Source organism: Bacillus rossius, chromosome 10, assembly GCF_032445375.1.
Source record: "Bacillus rossius redtenbacheri isolate Brsri chromosome 10, Brsri_v3, whole genome shotgun sequence".
NCBI classification, from domain to species: domain Eukaryota; kingdom Metazoa; phylum Arthropoda; class Insecta; order Phasmatodea; family Bacillidae; genus Bacillus; species Bacillus rossius.
In genome coordinates this window covers 5037865-5058686 of record NC_086337.1, presented here as the reverse complement: position 1 = coordinate 5058686, position 20822 = coordinate 5037865, and the positions used below count along the sequence as shown (strand labels likewise).

Genomic DNA, 20822 nt, shown 5'->3' with positions numbered 1-20822 from the left:
CTAGTTCCTCCGCCGCCCGCTAGGGAGCGTCCTTGTCCGTGTTTGCACGTATTTTATTACAAAACATCATGATTTAATTAAACAAAAGACACTCGCATACATAGCCGTCGTGACACTATTTTGGGGCGAAAAGAAAAGTATTACAATATTAGTTAATATATATTAGGGGTGCGGCGCACTGCAGCTAAGCGCCCTCTTGCTGTAGTTCGTGGCGCGCAGTTTGAATCGCACACGGCTACGTACGTCACGACACAAATGCCGGGTAGGAAAGGTGGTGGGAAAGGGAACGGAGGATGATCAGGCTCGTGGGGCGAAGCCCCGGCTGACGTCAAAAGTTTAATATAGACTTGGTCAAAGCTATTAGGTAGTCCTTTTGACAGACTGTAAACTGAGCCGAGACAGATAAAATTACAAAGGCCTCCGGTACTGAAATGGACTAGAATATCAGCATCAAAACTTCACGCAGGCAGTGAACGAAGAGAGTCTGATGGTTTCTGCGGTGCGGCCCCACACAAGTGACAGACAAGTGGCGTTTGCAATCATTTGGTTTGACTGTGACGAATATTTTGTGCGACACATATGTATGTATTTTTTTTTGCTGCAACGTGAAGGCTTATTTCTTACAGACTCGATTAATAGAGATGCAAAATTATTTGTAAAGTTAAACATATTTATTTATTGGCCACTGAAAGTTAGAGAGTATTATAATGTTATTACATGCTGTCATTTTTGTAACCATTTTAGGTGACTGCAGTCTTAGGGTACACGCGAGATACAGTACTTATTACAATATTATTATTTTATTTTTAAGGTTAGTGAGCAATACAAGAAATGTAATACAGCTGGAAGTAGGCTAAGCAATTTATATTTGGATTTAACAACTAATAGTTTCTTGCCAGCATCAATTTTGTGTTTGTTTCAATTTGTCAAATAAAATAATTAATTTTTTTTTAATAAAGTTTATTCTTACCGCACACTTATAAATTATTTTTGGAAGTTTAGTATTTTGACTAATCTGGGAACTGACATCATAGGCGTGCCACTAAGGCGGTGGGGTATCGTGATATCCTAAAGTTGAGTCCAGGGTGACTCAGCACAATGGAGGAGCGGGAAGTAAAAGGGTGTGCTATAAGGGTGGGGTACCAGTTCAAAATTTGTCATTTCGTTTCTTGATGACATATTCATCTACTTATAGGGATTTTGAGTAACATATTAAACATGTGAAGTTTGTTTTGCCAAAACTGCAAGAGGTAGGGATCGCTATAAAGCTTCAAAAAGTAAGCTGGGCCAGACAAGATATATGATGTCTAAGGGAGCTTAGTGACGGATCCTTACAATGTTAAATTTCCTGTAACTAAGAGTGTCAATGACATTGTGAGGTTCCTAGGAAAGCTAAGATATTTCTCCAGATTCATCCTCAACTTTGCAAGTTTACATGGTTCCTTAAATCAATGCATAAAGAAAGAACAGAAATTTGAATGGGGTGAGGAACAAAGTAAAGCCTTTGAGGAACTAAATGGTCTATTTTTCATCCGCCCGTTCTTGTCCTGCCAATTTCAAAAGAGGTTTGTAGTTCATGTAGACGGTGCGAATAGAGCGGTAGAAGGTGTTCACAGCTCATAGACTTTACCAGCAGAGCTTTGACCAAGATGGTACCGGTGTACCGTACCTACGAAACAGAAGCACTAGTGAAACATTTTGAAAGTTATCTAGAATTTGGCGATTCGCTCTTATGACGGATAATCAGGTGTTAACTCCTTTCTCAACCTAGTTCATTCTTTGCCCTAACACATTTATTTTGTTATATAAATTGTTTGTTGTTTCATTAACCTCCTACCTTACGTTTGGAATTGCAACTTCTATGACTAGAATTTATTCATGCATTATAGCGAACTTCAGTTCCATTTCTTGTTTTGTTTGGTTAAAATCTGCTCACAACTAATTGTTGTACTGTACGAGGGGGAAACATGGGGGTGGGGGAGTTGTGACTCTGCCAGCCAGTGAAGTCCTAGTCTTGTGGCCTTGAAGGCTTTTAGAGGCAGGGCAAGTGGACAAAACAAAGGACTTTTTGTTTTGAATGCTGAAAGACAACTTTAAATCATGGCAGTTTAATTTTTGAGAAGTTTTGAAAGTATATACAGCACTTTTATTTTTCTATAGGTTCACTTCTAGTTGAAATGGTAATCCCTTCCGCTAGGTAAAAGAGAGACAGATAACGTCTTGGTCGCCAGCGATGTACCACAGCGTTTTACCGAGGAAAGTATTAGCTGTTATGCTTTCTGTCGTACCGGCACCGGTACCGACATTTATGGTTCTAGGTGCCGGGTAATTTGCTGAGAACCGGCGGAACCGAGAACTGAGAACCGAGAACCGGTTCGACCCATCATATATTCACACAAGATTTTAAAACTTTATTTTTCCCAGACTTTACAACCTGAATACTTCTTCATGGCTACTCCCGGCCTGCAGTCCTTTCTAAAATTTCCTTCCCATGCAACGTTGGCAGTACTTCTGCAGATGGGGCTGTGTCATCACAGCTCAGTTGCCCGTCTGCGCGGTGCAACCATCCACAAGTCCTTTGTCCAGTGTCGACACTGTAACATGCCACGCCATCCCTTCCCCCTCCAACACAACTCTAGTGGAGCACACAATGCCTACATGTGGCCCTGCACTCACCCGCCAGCAACGGTGAATATTCTCGGCCTTCATTCCTCTGGGCACGAGTCCCATTACCATTTAACGTGAATCATGATATTTTCAGGATGTAGTATACAATCACTGGGATAGTACTGACATTCTCCCAGTTAACAATATTATATACTTATGTTGTCTGCTTTCAACTTCTCTAGATTATGTCCTCAACTTATCATTGCCCTTTTCATGTTTCAACAAACCATTCTTTGAAACTGTGGCATTTGGGCCAAGCCCCTTTTAGGTTTTCGTAAGTTTAGTTTTGTTCCTGCTATTTTCAGTAAATTTCACGCTTAAGTTTGGTATTTCTTTTAATTTTAGTAAAGTATAAGTTTTTTTTTTGGATATTTTATTGGCTTTAAAATTGTTGATGACTGTTAATTTAGTACAAAGTTTTGAGAACTGTTGCTGGAACATTATGAAATGATATTCTATTTTAGTATTCATTCTTAAGTTATATTTTTTAGAGTGTATTTTAATATTTATTGGCTACCGAATTATGAGTGACTGTCTTTTAGTGTTTAGTTAGGTTTTCAGACCTTTAGTAGTACTTTGAGGCCAGAACTATTTTCTTTGGTGCATGGCGCGGCGTGCAGTGCAACACTGTGTAGTCGTGCGCCGGTGGTTAGCCGGGTCAGTTCGGCGGTGCACCAGCGGAGCCGCCAGTGAAAACTGTTGCTTGCAACTGCTGGTGTTGGAGCGTGCTGGCGACAACTTTATGTTCACGTAATGTAAACGGGACATGTGATTAAAATTACAACTTCACAAGGATTTTCTTTCTCAACATGAAGAAAGTGTTTGCGGGCGTGGCTCGTGAAACGACACAGATGCGCCACTGTGGGCTGCCAGACGCATGCTTTGCAAGAAAGCCGTGTTACTAGTGGAAACCCGCCTTGCACGGGCGTGTGATCGCCGCTGGATTGCTAACGAGCAAGTCGCGATGGACCAGTGACTGTCTGTCCAAGTCCGGCGGGGATGTGTTATTTTTTGTGGACTCGTGAAAATGGTTACATGCCTGATTAACTCCTCACGACAGTCCACAAAGTTAGTACATAAACAAGATATTTTCACAGATGTTAAAGTGACCTTTTTCTTTAAAATGTACTTACGACTACGGTAACTTGTGCCCAGGTGTCGGCATACTGATGAACTATAACTGCATGAATCAAATGAGTAAATACAAGATTGAGGTAAAAACTTTCCCGATTGTGATAATAGCAGCCGCTGAGAACAGAGACTGGGTTTTTAGGTGAAATAGGTTTCATTGTATATTTTTTTATGCCCGGGCTTGGAAACTTTTATGAGAATATTTATTGGTAATTTTACATGGATCAAAGTATTAATGTTACGTCCTTTCTCCATAAGGTTGTTTTTGATAATTGTATTTTTAATTATTTGATCATCTGGTTGGTCGATGTTCTTAACTAATTTCCACCACTGCTCACGATTCATTATATTGAATGTTACTAAACATTTCCTATGCAATTATGTTTCTGCTATAGTGTTGATAGTGATTTGCTGTTTTAGCCTGCAGGGTTGGTTTAGTTTCGCCCCATGTTAAGGTTGAGTCGAATAACTTAGTCGGCTGCACTCTCTCAGCAGCTAATGGCACAGTAGCTTCCTTGTGGCCTGTCTCAACAGACAGAGCATTATTGAAGAAACAATAGTATTTCTTCAATCGCAGATTATTTCTGCTCAGCAGCACAATGTCCATGTATGTATGCTACAAAATCACATGCAATATGAAATTTTTTGGGCAAAATTTATACTTTTGTATTTTCACTCACAAAAATCACTTCAAAACAAAGCTAAACAAACACTTCCACACGTTATATCTAACGATTGCAAATATACAAAGCAGGTTATGTTACAAGAAAAATTTATACTAAAGATCGCAGGCTTCGCGGCCATTGTCTGGAGTGGCTTGGCTTCTGGGTTGTAGCAGCGTCGAAGGTGAAGATATCACCGACGTTTCCGTGACTGCTTCCAGGTGATGGTGACTACACGTCGACCGAAACGTCAGTGATATCTTCGTCTTCGATGTAGCTACAACCCAGGAACAGAGCAACTCCAAAAAATGATAATGCCAATTGATGGATCTCAAAACATGGTGCATACATTACGTAATGCCAACAAACATACAGAAAAATAATAATAATAATAATAATAATAATAAGATGGAATAGTAAAACTCAAACAAAAATATGGCTGTGTTTAAAAGAGCAAAACATTTTGGTCTACAGATAACAAGTGCATATTTACCAATAGCTCTGTCCTATCTGCTTTGCCATTCTTGTCTCTATCGATCACTTCCTTGAATTCTTTACGACGTTCTTCTTTCCCTTGCATCAGCGTCTCACCCTCCTTCTCGCCGTCCCCTTCCGCCTGCAGACTGGAGAACTCCTCTTCCGTCAGTACCTCATCCCCATCGCGATCTGCAACACAGCCACGGCCGAGGCCATATTCGACACAACATTTCATTCACAATCAATGCTCAGTTAGCCGATACAACTCGGGGTACAGGAAAAAAGTTGATTGTTCGAAGGCGTGTCTATTGGAATCTGAATTGATTTCAACCCACATTCAACCCCCAAACACAAAAATTTAATTTTCCACATGAAGTTTTCGCTAAACCTTCTCTTGCACAAACTAAAATATTAAGTTTTTTTTTTCATTAATAGGTACATATCGAAAGGGAAACATTATCCCTTACACTTTGTCATCAAAATGAGTTGAAACAAAGTGCAGGGCATACATTATAACAAGCACGCAATGTTTGTTTTCAGTTGCTTGTTGCAGCAAACACCACCTGTTCCAGGTCCACCGACTCCCTGGCCCGCCGCTGCGACACGGTGAGCCGTCACGGGCCGTGCCTCGTGCCCTCCGCGCAGTGGGAGCAGCAGCAATATAGTCACACTTACTGGGTCATGTTCTGTGGTTAGAGAGTAACAACATTCAGTTTGCCACCATTATTTATTTCAATAATGTCAGTTTCAAGTAGGCCGCAATCATTATGAGTAATAATTTTTCTATAAATTTTGAGATTGTTGGCAAACACCTGAGTGATATCATTAATAATAAATATATTGAAAAGTAAGGTTAATAACATACCTCACTGGAGGACTCAGAACTAGCATTAACTAAAGAACAGTTATGATTGTTAATTGATACAAAAAAAAACACATATTTTGAGGATAACTAGAGAACCAATTTACCTACTTAAGCCACAATTTCCAAGTAATATAAAACGATTAGAAGTAATCATTCCTGTTCTAAGTACATATTGATTGAATATCCTATATTTTTAAGGAAAATTTATAAGTTAGAGTTTTTTTTCAAATGTTTCGAAAAGCCATCGAGTAGGATAATGGTTTAAAATTAGAAACATTAAACTTGGTACCACTTTCATGAATTAACTTACTAGTAATTGTGTAAACAATTATTTCACCAGGTAAATTTTTTAAAATATTTTTTCTTGGAGTTGTAAAATTTATATAAACATTTGTGCCTTGGGCCTTCAGTGCTGGCCAAAACTTCAGCGCCAATTCATTTCCAGATGAACTTCCTGAATGCAAGTTACACATACATGCTTATGCAAGAATGTGTGGTAACTTTTGTGATAGTTAACGTCTGTCAGTGGGCATGACAAAATTTAAAATAAATAAATAAATGATCCTTTTAAAACCAATAAGTAAACACTAATATTTTTGTGACTATTTATTTTCTCAATCATTTTTATGATTAATACTATAATTTTTTTTTTGTATTTAATATTTCCTGATTGTACTGTATTAATTCTCATATAATTAATAATTTCATATTATCTTATAAATTGTATCCTATATAAGTTCTTCCCTGTAGAAGTTGTTTCCTGTATCATGTTGTTTGTCCTTGTTTAATTCTTTTTTTTATGTAGCTGTGTTTATTGTCTTTTTTTTTTTAATGTTTTGCTTTATTATGTATGTGTTGTTTCTTTTTTTTTTTTTTTTTTTGTAAATGTAGGTCGTGTATATTCTTGTAACCTTTGTAAGGTGTTGATATACATTTAACAAATGGAATGACGACACCAGGAGTACGTGTCCAGTGGAGACAGAGTGTCGTCTCTCGGCCCTCAGCGACACCTGATGCACCGGAGCAACGTGTGGCTCCGTCCTCTCTCTTCCATCGCTCAGCTCCTGTATTCCAGTGTCAGTTTCTTTCAAATACCCCGCCCCAAACTGACTTTTCACATCTTTGGGTTTGGTTCCAGGTACTATTATGTAAATATCTGTTAAATTGCTACAGTTGAGGCACTAACGTATGGAGCTAAAGTTATAGTATTAAGTTTCAGAGTTTAAGTTAATAAGTTAAAGCACCATGGTTTAGAGATGAAGTTAACTGATAAGATTTAGATAAAAATTTAAAGCACTAAGTTAATATACCTACATGGTTTATAACGGTGTTAAATAAAATAAATTTCTTACATTGAGTGATTACAGACAGTCGATAAAATGAGATATTTAAGTCATAAAAACATGCTTAACTTTACAAATATGCAAACCACATGTGGTGTAAATTGGTGGAAAAATTTGCACCACAACGTACATTAATATGTAGGAACAAGTATTGTTTGCGAAAAAATTGGAATGCTCCTTATATTGAAACAGGGCATGCCAGTGCTAGCAATAGCAGGAAATGTATTCTTTCAATGTAACCAACTTTTGTCCTGCAATAACTAATGAAAAATGTTTAGATTGCAACGACCCGGAGGGACACGAAATGAATGACAGCAACTAAATTAAAACAATTTTCAAACTACATACAGTAGAACCCTGATTTTACATTACCACATTATAGGTTTTCCCGTTATTTGCACCAGTTCATTTCAGGCCCGTTTTAACCTCATTTAATACAATGCAATAAATTCCAGTTGATTACAACGCGCCTATAATCTGCTTCCCGCAATTTACACTGTTCGTTTTAGTCCCGTGTAGTGATGGGTCAGTTCCTGTTTTTTCCCGGTTCTCGGTTCGGTACCGGTTCTTAAAAATCGCTTCTCGGTCCTTGGTTCTGACTTAAAATAAAATAAATATTATTCACACATTATTTATGAGGTGTTTTAACGTTTTAAGTAATAAACTATTTATTGTTTTGGCTACAAAAAAAGCACTAGGCTGTATCCAGACTTACATCTTCAACAATTTACTGTTTATAACACTGAAAATAATAATTTGTTTGTATTGTTCTGTCTGCAATGTTTTTTATTGTATGCTTACAAAGAAATGCATTGGCATAATGATTCAGTCTTTAAAGAGGCTATCAAAGAAAATGAAAAGGTTTAGTATAGTTTTCAAGCTACAGTAAACACACCAACCTATTACAAATGTAATATGTATTATAATAAAAAAATTAATTCGAAATAATATAGAGAACACTTAATAAACTAAAATTTACTATATTAATCTAGTAATTACCTCAAGAAATCTACATACACCCTCCTTTAAAACCTAGGAATAAAAATAAAATATTACAATGGAAATAAATACAATTATTGTGAACTTTGAAACAATTAAAATAATAAATTAACCATCTAAATTATTGCCTACATTGAATTCAGTTTGTTTGCACAGTCAACAGTAAATTACTGCCACACTTCTGATGCCATTTCTTACACACTTTGCTCTATTTAGCCAGAATAATTACACTGTCAACAAGCATTTCGTTTGACCAGTCAAGAGTAAAATACTTCTACACATCCATACACCACTTTAATAATAAAAAAATTAAAAATTTCAAAACAATATTTTTATCATGCGAGATCTTCGTCAATGCTATTAACACTAAAAACAAAGACGTGCCACTTTCAAAGCAATCCCGTTTGCCTAAAAGAGAAAGTTACTAGCCATTCTGATAGATGGCTGCAGATGCAGTGAACTTACACTCCAAACCACTGCACAAAAAACATAAAATTTTATAATGCCGAACGTAATTTTAAAGAAAATTTTAAATCAATCATTAAATCTATTAAAAAAAATTCTAAAAACAAATTGAAACAAACATGGCGTCTTCTATTCTCACATCTCTGCTGAGGCACGTTATAGAGTTACACACATCTATGAACTACCCTACATCTATGGCACCTTCAACTGTTATTTTTTTATTGTAAAACATACATTGTTTACAGATGTGACGAGAACATTAAATATTTTCACGTGTAATTTATTTTATAGTTAGAGATGAATATTATTCCACAAAAGTCCAAAAAAATAATTTATATGTGCATTGGACGTGAGTGGAGCCATTTCATGCTGCAGTTGTTGTCAAGTTGTAGTGAAGGACTATTTTCGTATAGGGTTTTGCTATACTGCCGGTACCGGCACCGGCATTTTAGCTGCGGTTCTCGGTGCTGGTTAAAATGCTGAGAACCGTAGGAACCGAGAACCGGTACCGACCCATGCCTAGTCCCGTGTTTGTCATGGACATCTTACCTATGAAGATATCACTATCGTGTGAAATACCAATCAAAAATGCTGTTGAGAACATTAGCGCTCAAGCTTGTGAATTTTTCGAAGTGCTTTTTCACTTAAAACGGTACTGACAGGCTGCCAACACTGGCCTAATAAAGGCAGACTTCAAGATAACGTTAGCACGCTATGCTGACGCTACAGTTTATAGGAATTCCTACTGTTCATCACTAACTTATACATTTAGGATTACGTACTGTATACATTTCCGGTATTAAATCTTTGTCAACGTCTGTTAAGAACGTGGTCGGCAACAAATAATATTGTGGATAAGGGAAAAAGTTTTTTTTTCCTGTGAGTTATTGACTGTGTTTTTATCTGTACGTATTTTAACAAGGTGGTAGCATGTAAAAAACAGAAAACATTTTCAATTGATTAAACACTCAACTTTTTAAAGTGCGTGGTCGAGCACAAAGGTACTCGTGTTTCTCTGCTGAGAAGTTAGGCGTGCCGAGTTCAACTCTGAACACAATGTGAAAAATTGTGAAATGATTCAAGAATAGGCATCTGAAAGTGGTGGTTTTTCTAAGAAGAGAAAATACATTAGTGCATCAAAATATGAGGAACTTGTACTTTTGAAGGAATGGTTTTTGGGTGCAAGGGCCTCAAATGTACCCATAAACTGTGTTTTGTTGAGAGAAAAGGCGCAATTTATAGCTACGCGGCTAGTAATTAATGAGTTTCGTGCATCCAATAGTTGGATTGACCGTTTCAAATGACATAACCTTGTAAATAAAGCAGTATGTGGAGAAAGTAGAAGAGTAGACTACGACCATAGAAGTGTTGAAACAAGAGCAGTTGTACCAATACATACAAGGATACAATCCGAAGGACAATTTTAATGCGGATGAAACAGGCCTGTTTTATTCTCTTCTCCTAGACAAACCCCTGTGTTTGAAAGGGGAGCAATGTCATGGTAAACAATGGTTCACAGTTTTGCTAATGAGCAATTCAGATGGCAGTGAAAAACTTCAACCATAGGTGATAGGGAAGGCACAGAATCCAAGGTGTTTTAAAAACATAAAAACTTTACAACAAAATATTTGGCAAATCAAAAAGCCTGGATGACGTCAAAAATCTTTGAACAGCATCCGTGTGCTCTGGATGAAGCAATGGGTGTTCAGGGGAGAAACATTCTGCTGTTTCTTCACCAGTGCCCAGCTCACCCTCAGGATTTGAATTGAAGGAATGTACAGCTTGTTTTTTCCCTGCCAACTGCACCAGTGAGCTTCAGTCTTTGGACATGGCAACATACGTACATGCCTTTAAGGTGTGGTACAGGAAAAGGATTGTCCAAAAAATTTTGAATCTCTTGGATGCTGGCAAAAATCCACAAGAAAAAAAAATCAATGTTCTGGATGCAGTGCATGAAATTGCCTATTCATGGAAACAAGTTACATCAACAACAATTTGTTTGTTGTTTCAGAAAGGCAAGTTTTCCAAGTTCAGGAACATTGTGTACAAATGAGGACAGTGCACCAGGTGACAGTGTAGAGGAAGAAGACTCAGACAATTTGTTCAGCGACTGTCAACATTGAGTCACGTGCAAACTACAGAACAACAACCTCTTGATATTGTCAGTTGGCACATGAAGGAAAAGCACATGAAGGATGAAGATGATGCTGATGGTTATGAAGATGAAGATATTCCTATGCCTCACAAGCATGAAGATCTAGAAGCATTTTCTGTTTTGAGGAATTACTTTTCAGGGTTCAACTGTCCAGACAGTTTGTTTGACCAGTACACTCATGAATTGCTAATTTATGTATGAAAGTATGTACCTAGACTGTATGCTTACCTATACACCTTATAGAATGTAAATATGGGACTTAAGTGTATAATTATTCTTTTTAGATATGCTTCAGACACTCATAATGAATAATTATTTGTATATCAGAGTAAGTTATGTTAAGGTCATATAATATCACAGTTCTATAAGCAAAAAAAAAGGATTTTTCATACATTTCCCGCATTTTACAACATTTTCAGACATCCCCTTTAATAGTGTAAATAGGAGTTCTACTATATGTAATTTATTATCACTACCGTAATTTTTGTCTTTGTTAAACCATATTTTATAATTTATATTATTCCTGAAGTTCACAGTGACTGATTGCTGGAAACAGCTATCCTGCATGTCAATGTAAAATGAAAAAAAAAAAAAAAAAAAACATACCATAAACTTTTGAAAACAATAGGGCGTCTTTCAGTTTTTCTTATAAATGGGAAGGACTGTTGTTTTTTTTTTTGTTGGAATGTTACAATTTCTGGCCAGTAACACATTAAAAACCAACTAAAATTCATACAAAGCATGCAATCAAAACATATTGAGTTTTAAAAAAAAAGCAAATTAAAATAGTAAACAATTAAAAACTAATTATGTAATAACTGTAATAAAAACTATATAAATGAGTGTCAATATTGCTGCACTTGAAATTAAGAAAATATCTTCACCATCAAGATCTGGATTCCAGCAGCGATGGACCTATTTAATGGTTTGTTTACAAATATTACTAAAGCATTAGGCTAGTCTAAAGATGTCCTCCTACTTTCTGTACTACTGATTTGCTTACAAACACAAAGTAATGACCCAGAAAACCTCATTCTTATTTTAGTTTAGCACTTAGGAATAAAATAATATATATTTTTTAATTATAAGATCCAAAACCAAATCAATGAATAAAAAACAGAATCACACAACCCTATAAAATTAACCAATGTGCACTCACAAATAAGTATGCATGATGATATGACAATACTTGTGGACCCACTAAATACAGTGCTGTGTTTATAGTACGAAGAAGTAATTTTTACAAACTGCACTGCCTTTCAGAAAAAAATGACTATGTTAGGTTTTGCCCTAATTCAAATGAATCTATGGAAAGTTAAAAGAAACACTGGGACTGTGTCGACCAGTTCAGCCAGCAGACGTGCTCGATGCCGGCCGAGCGCTCACCCAACTTGTCGAGCAGCTCGTCCACCAGCGCCAGGACGGCGGCGTGGCTCGACTCGGGGTGCCGGAACGCCAGGAACTCGTCCAGGGTCAGGTGGTCGGGGTCGCTGCGGGCCGCCTCCGACCAGGACGCCCGGTCCCGCATGATGGCCTCTGCCACACACGGCACTCGCGACACTAGCAACCCCTTACTGTCGACCTTGCCTCCGACCAGGACGCCCGGTCCCGCATGATGGCCTCTGCCACACAGCAGCACTCGCGACACTAGCAACCCCTTACTGTCGTCCTTGCCTCCGACCAGGAAGCCCAGTCCCGCATGATGGCCTCTGCCACACAGCAGCACTCGCAACACTAGCAACCCCTTACTGTCGTCCTTGCCTCCGACCAGGACGCCTATCCCGCATGATGGCCTAAGCCACACAGCAGCACTCGCAACACTAGCAACCCCTTACTGTCGTCCTTGCCTCCGACCAGGACGCCCCGTCCCGCATGATGGCCTCTGCCACACAGCAGCACTCGCGACACTAGCAACCCCTTACTGTCGACCTTGCCTCCGACACGAACGCCCGGTCCCGCATGATGCCCTCTGCCACACAGCAGCACTCGCAACACTAGCAACCCCTTACTGTCGTCCTTGCCTCCGACCAGGACGCCTATCCCGCATGATGGCCTAAGCCACACAGCAGCAAACGCAACACTAGCAACCCCTTACTGTCGTCCTTGCCTCCGACCAGGACGCCCGGTCCCGCATGATGGCCTCAGCCACACAGCAGCACTCGCAACACTAGCAACCCCTTACTGTCGTCCTTGCCTCCGACCAGGACGCCCGGTCCCGCATGATGGCCTCTGCCACACAGCAGCACTCGCAACACTAGCAACCCCTTACTGTCGTCCTTGCCTCCGACCAGGACGCCCGGTCCCGCATGATGGCCTCTGCCACACAGCAGCACTCGCGATACTAGCAACCCCTTACTGTCGTCCTTGCCTCCGACCAGGACGCCCGGTCCCGCATGATGTCCTCTGCCACACAGCAGCACTCGCAACACTAGCAACCCCTTACTGTCGTCCTTGCCTCCGACCAGGACGCCCGGTCCCGCATGATGCCCTCTGCCACACAGCAGCACTCGCAACACTAGCAACCCCTTACTGTCGTCCTTGCCTCCGACCAGGACGCCCGGACCTGCATGATGGCCTCTGCCACACAGCAGCACTCGCAACACTAGCAACCCCTTACTGTCGTCCTTGCCTCCGACCAGGACGCCCGGTCCCGCATGATGTCCTCTGCCACACAGCAGCACTCGCAACACTAGCAACCCCTTACTGTCGTCCTTGCCTCCGACCAGGACGCCCGGTCCCGCATGATGGCCTCTGCCACACACGGCACTCGTGACACTAGCAACCCCTTACTGTCGTCCTTGCCTCCGACCAGGACGCCCGGACCTGCATGATGGCCTCTGCCACACAGCAGCACTCGCAACACTAGCAACCCCTTACTGTCGTCCTTGCCTCCGACCACGACGCCCGGTCCCGCATGATGTCCTCTGCCACACAGCAGCACTCGCAACACTAGCAACCCCTTACTGTCGTCCTTGCCTCCGACCAGGACGCCCGGACCTGCATGATGGCCTCTGCCACACAGCAGCACTCGCAACACTAGCAACCCCTTACTGTCGTCCTTGCCTCCGACCAGGACGCCCGGTCCCGCATGATGTCCTCTGCCACACAGCAGCACTCGCAACACTAGCAACCCCTTACTGTCGTCCTTGCCTCCGACCAGGACGCCCGGTCCCGCATGATGGCCTCTGCCACACAGCAGCACTCGCAACACTAGCAACCCCTTACTGTCGTCCTTGCCTCCGACCAGGACGCCCCGTCCCGCATGATGGCCTCTGCCACACAGCAGCACTCGCAACACTAGCAACCCCTTACTGTCGTCCTTGCCTCCGACCAGGACGCCCGGTCCCGCATGATGTACTCTGCCACACAGCAGCACTCGCAACACTAGCAACCCCTTACTGTCGTCCTTGCCTCCGACCAGGACGCCCGGTCCCGCATGATGGCCTCTGCCACACAGCAGCACTCGCAACACTAGCAGCCCCTTACTGTCGTCCTTGCCTCCGACCAGGACGCCAGGACCCGCATGATGGCCTCTGCCACACAGGAGCACTCGCGACACTAGCAAACCCTTACTGTCGTCCTTGCCTCCGAAAACGACGCCCGGTCCCGCATGATGGCCTCTGCCACACAGCAGCACTCGCAACACTAGCAGCCCCTTACTGTCGTCCTTGCCTCCGACCAGGACGCCAGGACCCGCATGATGGCCTCTGCCACACAGCAGCACTCGCAACACTAGCAACCCCTTACTGTCGTCCTTGCCTCCGACCAGGACGCCCGGTCCCGCATGATGGCCTCTGCCACACAGCAGCACTCGCAACACTAGCAGCCCCTTACTGTCGTCCTTGCCTCCGACCAGGACGCCAGGACCCGCATGATGGCCTCTGCCACACAGGAGCACTCGCGACACTAGCAAACCCTTACTGTCGTCCTTGCCTCCGACCACGACGCCCGGTCCCGCATGATGGCCTCTGCCACACAGCAGCACTCGCAACACTAGCAGCCCCTTACTGTCGTCCTTGCCTCCGACCAGGACGCCAGGACCCGCATGATGGCCTCTGCCACACAGGAGCACTCGCGACACTAGCAAACCCTTACTGTCGTCCTTGCCTCCGACCACGACGCCCGGTCCCGCATGATGGCCTCTGCCACACAGGAGCACTCGTGACACTAGCAACCCCTTACTGTCGTTCTTGCCTCCGACCAGGACGCCAGGACCCGCATGATGGCCTCTGCCACACAGGAGCACTCGCGACACTAGCAAACCCTTACTGTCGTCCTTGCCTCCGACCAGGACGCCAGGACCCGCATGATGGCCTCTGCCACACAGGAGCACTCGCGACACTAGCAAACCCTTACTGTCGTCCTTGCCTCCGACCAGGACGCCCGGACCTGCATGATGGCCTCTGCCACACAGCAGCACTCGCAACACTAGCAACCCCTTACTGTCGTCCTTGCCTCCGACCAGGACGCCCGGTCCCGCATGATGGCCTCTGCCACACAGCAGCACTCGCGACACTAGCAACCCCTTACTGTCGTCCTTGCCTCCGACCAGGACGCCCGGTCCCGCATGATGGCCTCTGCCACACAGCAGCACTCGCAACACTAGCAACCCCTTACTGTCGTCCTTGCCTCAGACCAGGACGCCCGGTCCCGCATGATGGCCTCTGCCACACAGCAGCACTCGCGACACTAGCAACCCCTTACTGTCGTCCTTGCCTCCGACCAGGACGCCCGGTCCCGCATGATGGCCTCTGCCACACAGCAGCACTCGGACACTAGCAACCCCTTACTGTCGTCCTTGCCTCAGACCAGGACGCCCGGTCCCGCATGATGGCCTCTGCCACACAGCAGCACTCGCGACACTAGCAACCCCTTACTGTCGTCCTTGCCTCCGACCAGGACGCCCGATCCCGTTGATGGCCTCTGCCACACAGCAGCACTCGCAACACTAGCAACCCCTTACTGTCGTCCTTGCCTCAGACCAGGACGCCCGGTCCCGCATGATGGCCTCTGCCACACAGCAGCACTCGCAACACTAGCAACCCCTTACTGTCGTCCTTGCCTCCGACCAGGACGCCCGGTCCCGCATGATGGCCTCTGCCACACAGCAGCACTCGCAACACTAGCAACCCCTTACTGTCGTCCTTGCCTCCGACCAGGACGCCCGGTCCTGCATGATGGCCTCTGCCACATAGCAGCACTCGCAACACTAGCAACCCCTTACTGTCGTCCTTGCCTCCGACCAGGACGCCCGGTCCTGCATGATGGCCTCTGCCACACAGCAGCACTCGCAACACTAGCAACTCCTTACTGTCGTCCTTGCCTCCGACCAGGACGTCCGGTCCCGCATGATGGCCTCTGCCACATAGCAGCACTCGCAACACTAGCAACCCCTTACTGTCGTCCTTGCCTCAGACCAGGACGCCCGGTCCCGCATGATGGCCTCTGCCACACAGCAGCACTCGCGACACTAGCAACCCCTTACTGTCGTCCTTGCCTCCGACCAGGACGCCCGGTCCCGTTGATGGCCTCTGCCACACAGCAGCACTCGCAACACTAGCAACCCCTTACTGTCGTCCTTGCCTCCGACCAGGACGCCCGGTCCCGCATGATGGCCTCTGCCACACAGCAGCACTCGCAACACTAGCAACCCCTTACTGTCGTCCTTGCCTCCGACCAGGACGCCCGGTCCCGCATGATGGCCTCTGCCACACAGCAGCACTCGCAACACTAGCAACCCCTTACTGTCGTCCTTGCCTCCGACCAGGACGCCCGGTCCTGCATGATGGCCTCTGCCACATAGCAGCACTCGCAACACTAGCAACCCCTTACTGTCGTCCTTGCCTCCGACCAGGACGCCCGGTCCTGCATGATGGCCTCTGCCACACAGCAGCACTCGCAACACTAGCAACTCCTTACTGTCGTCCTTGCCTCCGACCAGGACGTCCGGTCCCGCATGATGGCCTCTGCCACATAGCAGCACTCGCAACACTAGCAACCCCTTACTGTCGTCCTTGCCTCCGACCAGGACGCCCGGTCCCGCATGATGGCCTCTGCCACACAGCAGCACTCGGACACTAGCAACCCCTTACTGTCGTCCTTGCCTCCGACCACGACGCCCGGTCCCGCATGATGGCCTCTGCCACACAGCAGCACTCGCGACACTAGCAACCCCTTACTGTCGTCCTTGCCGCCGACCGAGACGCCCGGTCCCGCATGATGGCCTCTGCCACACAGCAGCACTCGCAACACTAGCAACCCCTTACTGTCGTCCTTGCCTCCGACCAGGACGCCCGGTCCCGCATGATGGCCTCTGCCACACAGCAGCACCTGTGACACTAGCAAACTCTTACTGTCGTCCTTGCCTCCGACCACGACGCCCGGTCCCGCATGATGGCCTCTGCCACACAGCAGCACTCGCAACACTAGCAACCCCTTACTGTCGTCCTTGCCTCCGACCGAGACGCCCGGTCCCGCATGATGGCCTCTGCCACACAGCAGCACTCGCAACACTAGCAACCCCTTACTGTCGTCCTTGCCTCCGACCAGGACGCCCGGTCCCGCATGATGGCCTCTGCCACACAGCAGCACTCGCAACACTAGCAACCCCTTACTGTCGTCCTTGCCTCCGACCAGGACGCCCGGTCCTGCATGATGGCCTCTGCCACATAGCAGCACTCGCAACACTAGCAACCCCTTACTGTCGTCCTTGCCTCCGACCAGGACGCCCGGTCCTGCATGATGGCCTCTGCCACACAGCAGCACTCGCAACACTAGCAACCCCTTACTGTCGTCCTTGCCTCCGACCAGGACGTCCGGTCCCGCATGATGGCCTCTGCCACACAGCAGCACTCGCAACACTAGCAACCCCTTACTGTCGTCCTTGCCTCCGACCAGGACGCCCGGTCCCGCATGATGGCCTCTGCCACACAGCAGCACTCGGACACTAGCAACCCCTTACTGTCGTCCTTGCCTCCGACCACGACGCCCGGTCCCGCATGATGGCCTCTGCCACACAGCAGCACTCGCGACACTAGCAACCCCTTACTGTCGTCCTTGCCGCCGACCGAGACGCCCGGTCCCGCATGATGGCCTTTGCCACACAGCAGCACTCGCAACACTAGCAACCCCTTACTGTCGTCCTTGCCTCCGACCAGGACACCCGGTCCCGCATGATGGCCTCTGCCACACAGCAGCACCTGCGACACTAGCAACCCCTTACTGTCGTCCTTGCCTCCGACCAGGACGCCCGGTCCCGCATGATGGCCTCTGCCACACAGCAGCACTCGCAACACTAGCAACCCCTTACTGTCGTCCTTGCCTCCGACCAGGACGCCCGGTCCCGCATGATGGCCTCTGCCACACAGCAGCACTCGCAACACTAGCAACCCCTTACTGTCGTCCTTGCCTCCGACCAGGACGCCCGGTCCCGCATGATGGCCTCTGCCACACAGCAGCACCTGCGACACTAGCAACCCCTTACTGTCGTCCTTGCCTCCGACCAGGACGCCCGGTCCCGCATGATGGCCTCTGCCACACAGCAGCACTCGCAACACTAGCAACCCCTTACTGTCGTCCTTGCCTCCGACCAGGACGCCCGGTCCCGCATGATGGCCTCTGCCACACAGCAGCACCAGCGACACTAGCAACCCCTTACTGTCGTCCTTGCCTCCGACCACGACGCCCGGTCCCGCATGATGGCCTCTGCCACACAGCAGCACTCGCAACACTAGCAACCCCTTACTGTCGTCCTTGCCTCCGACCACGACGCCCGGTCCCGCATGATGGCCTCTGCCACACAGCAGCACTCGCAACACTAGCAACCCCTTACTGTCGTCCTTGCCTCCGACCACGACGCCCGGTCCCGCATGATGGCCTCTGCCACACAGCAGTACTATCGACACTAGCAACCCCTTACTGTCGTCCGGTGCCACGACCAGGTCACGTCTTGAAGTCCACACCAGCCTGCAGGCTGTACACAGATGTAGCGCTATTCTGATGGATATTGCTACCAAAATTATTAAACTTTATGCTCCTTTGATATACTAATACATATATACCACTTAAATATATGTTACAAAAAAAAAGGTTAAGGTTTATTTAAGACTGCATGTATTTTATACTTCTAGTTTCTACTGTAGTTTGTTTTCAACACTGTACCACTTTATGCGATACAGAGGGTGTACATAATCTCTGGACGCAAGTGTACCCCGGGTGTCCCTGGAGAAGCAGCCTGCCTGCTACACATGTGTAAGGCACCAACATCTGCAGCTACATTTGTGGGACCAATAGGGACCCAAATGGTGGGACCCAAATGGTATTCTCATCATTATTTTTTTTTTTTTAATTTTACAATTTATTCCCAAAATACCTTTCTCCAAAATACTCAACATTCATAAAAGGCAGAGTCTCAAAAATATTGCTGTTTCAACATGAGCTGGTTTTTAAAGTTAAAAAAAAACTTGTATTAACTTAAACTGACAGTTCATTTTGATTTTACCAATACTCCAGTTCAGCTGTATTCAGGACCAAGTAAAAGGCTGTGAAACAAACTTACACTGCAATATTCCTAAAATACACAGAGTTACATAAAATAGCTAATAAAAATATTATTATAAATTTATACCTGAAAAGAGTTCCAAAAAATATATCTGCATCAGACATTATGCATAAAATACCTGATTTGGTTAAAACCAAACTACCTGTCAACAGGATAAATTAAAGCACAATGCATTAAAATCCATCATATAACAATCTTTCCATCTTGACAAGACTGTTTTGCAACTACAAAGCAAATAAACTAATTTATAATGATGATTATACAAATAACTTAATTAAAATTTTTAACATCTTATTAAAGTCTAGAATAAATTGGAGTTGCTTAACTAAGTTCAAGTAAGTTAAAGGCCATGTCTGCAATTTTATATTGATTCAGTTCATGGCTGGTAGAAAATCTTGTGAACACATTTTCCTTGCAAATTTACTCCACTTGTGTATTAAGTCAGGACAGAAACCAGTTCGAACCAACTAAAAACTCCTTAACACCAATCTGACATTTTTACTGTTAAACTCTTCACAAGTCTCCAACGCAATCCCATTCAATTTCTTTATCACCGCGAGACCTCCAGGGGCAGTGGACACAACACCAGTACTTACTTATTTTCCTCAATTCTTCAACACCCAAAGGCTTAAAATGCGTAATCCTTGCTTTACCCAACTCAAACTTGGCCATGATCGTCACCAGTATCTGCTACACGCCGCCCGCACACACGCCCTCTGTCTCGCGTCAGGCGAGTCCCCCACGTGCTCCCCCGCTCCAGCGCTGGTCCAAGATGCCCGCCTTGCACTCACTCACAACTACACCACAATCACCAGTTATGGTAACTACTCATTTATATAAAGTTCTGCTTTCAATTTGATAAGGATTGAATGAAATTAAAATATATTTAAAATGTATACCCACAAACAGCCTATAAATGTAAACTTGAAATAAGTAAATGTCACGCACGCGAGAGACCAGACATTCGGTGCTGGCTGGCCGGCCCAGCACGGCCACTGACGTGAGGCGTGCCACGCGCACGGCCGGATCGCCGGGGTCCCCCCTCCGCTCCCTGGCATCGCCCCGCCTCGGCGCTGCTAGCCGCCGCGCCAAGTGGCGTGAGCAAGCAGCGCTGTGCTCAGGATGACACGACTCATCACAGCTGCTCTTGTCGGTTCGAGAAGTGCACCACAGTGAGTTCCTCGGGTCCCGCGACGAGTGTGGCGAGAGTTCCGAGTGAGTTGGGAGAGTTCTGCGAGTGAAGGGAAGGGCGAGAGTGGCACAACGCGCAGTTCACCTGGATCGTGAGAGTGTGACCGAGTGGCGCGAGGTGAGCCTAGCTCCAGTGAGGAGTGCGAACTGCGGACATGACAGGCATTGAGTGGCTTGCAAATAAGCATTTTTAAATGCCATACATTTGAGATTGATGTTTTTAAGTAGAATTATTTATTATTAATGTAAATGTTAGTAATTATTTAAACTGTAATAAAACTCAGAACCCAGTTCTCCCCACACAGTA

General features: G+C 45.4%; 1 protein-coding gene across 10 annotated transcripts in view; it reads right to left on the bottom strand.

The window, feature by feature from the left end:
* The window catches only part of LOC134535735 (45 kDa calcium-binding protein), a 56581-nt gene that overhangs the window by 16548 nt on the left and 19211 nt on the right, over positions 1–20822 (bottom strand). For 5 of the 10 annotated variants that reach the window (XM_063374961.1, XM_063374966.1, XM_063374958.1 and 2 more), the window contains exons 4-6: positions 12151–12300; positions 5501–5623; positions 4954–5126 (exon numbers count right to left, since the gene is read on the bottom strand). In XM_063374961.1, coding sequence (XP_063231031.1) covers positions 4954–5126; positions 5501–5623; positions 12151–12300 — 446 coding nt within the window. The remainder of the gene's footprint in view (positions 1–4953; positions 5127–5500; positions 5624–12150; positions 12301–20822) is intronic. The other 5 variants (XM_063374964.1, XM_063374968.1, XM_063374967.1 and 2 more) reach the window with 1 other exon arrangement.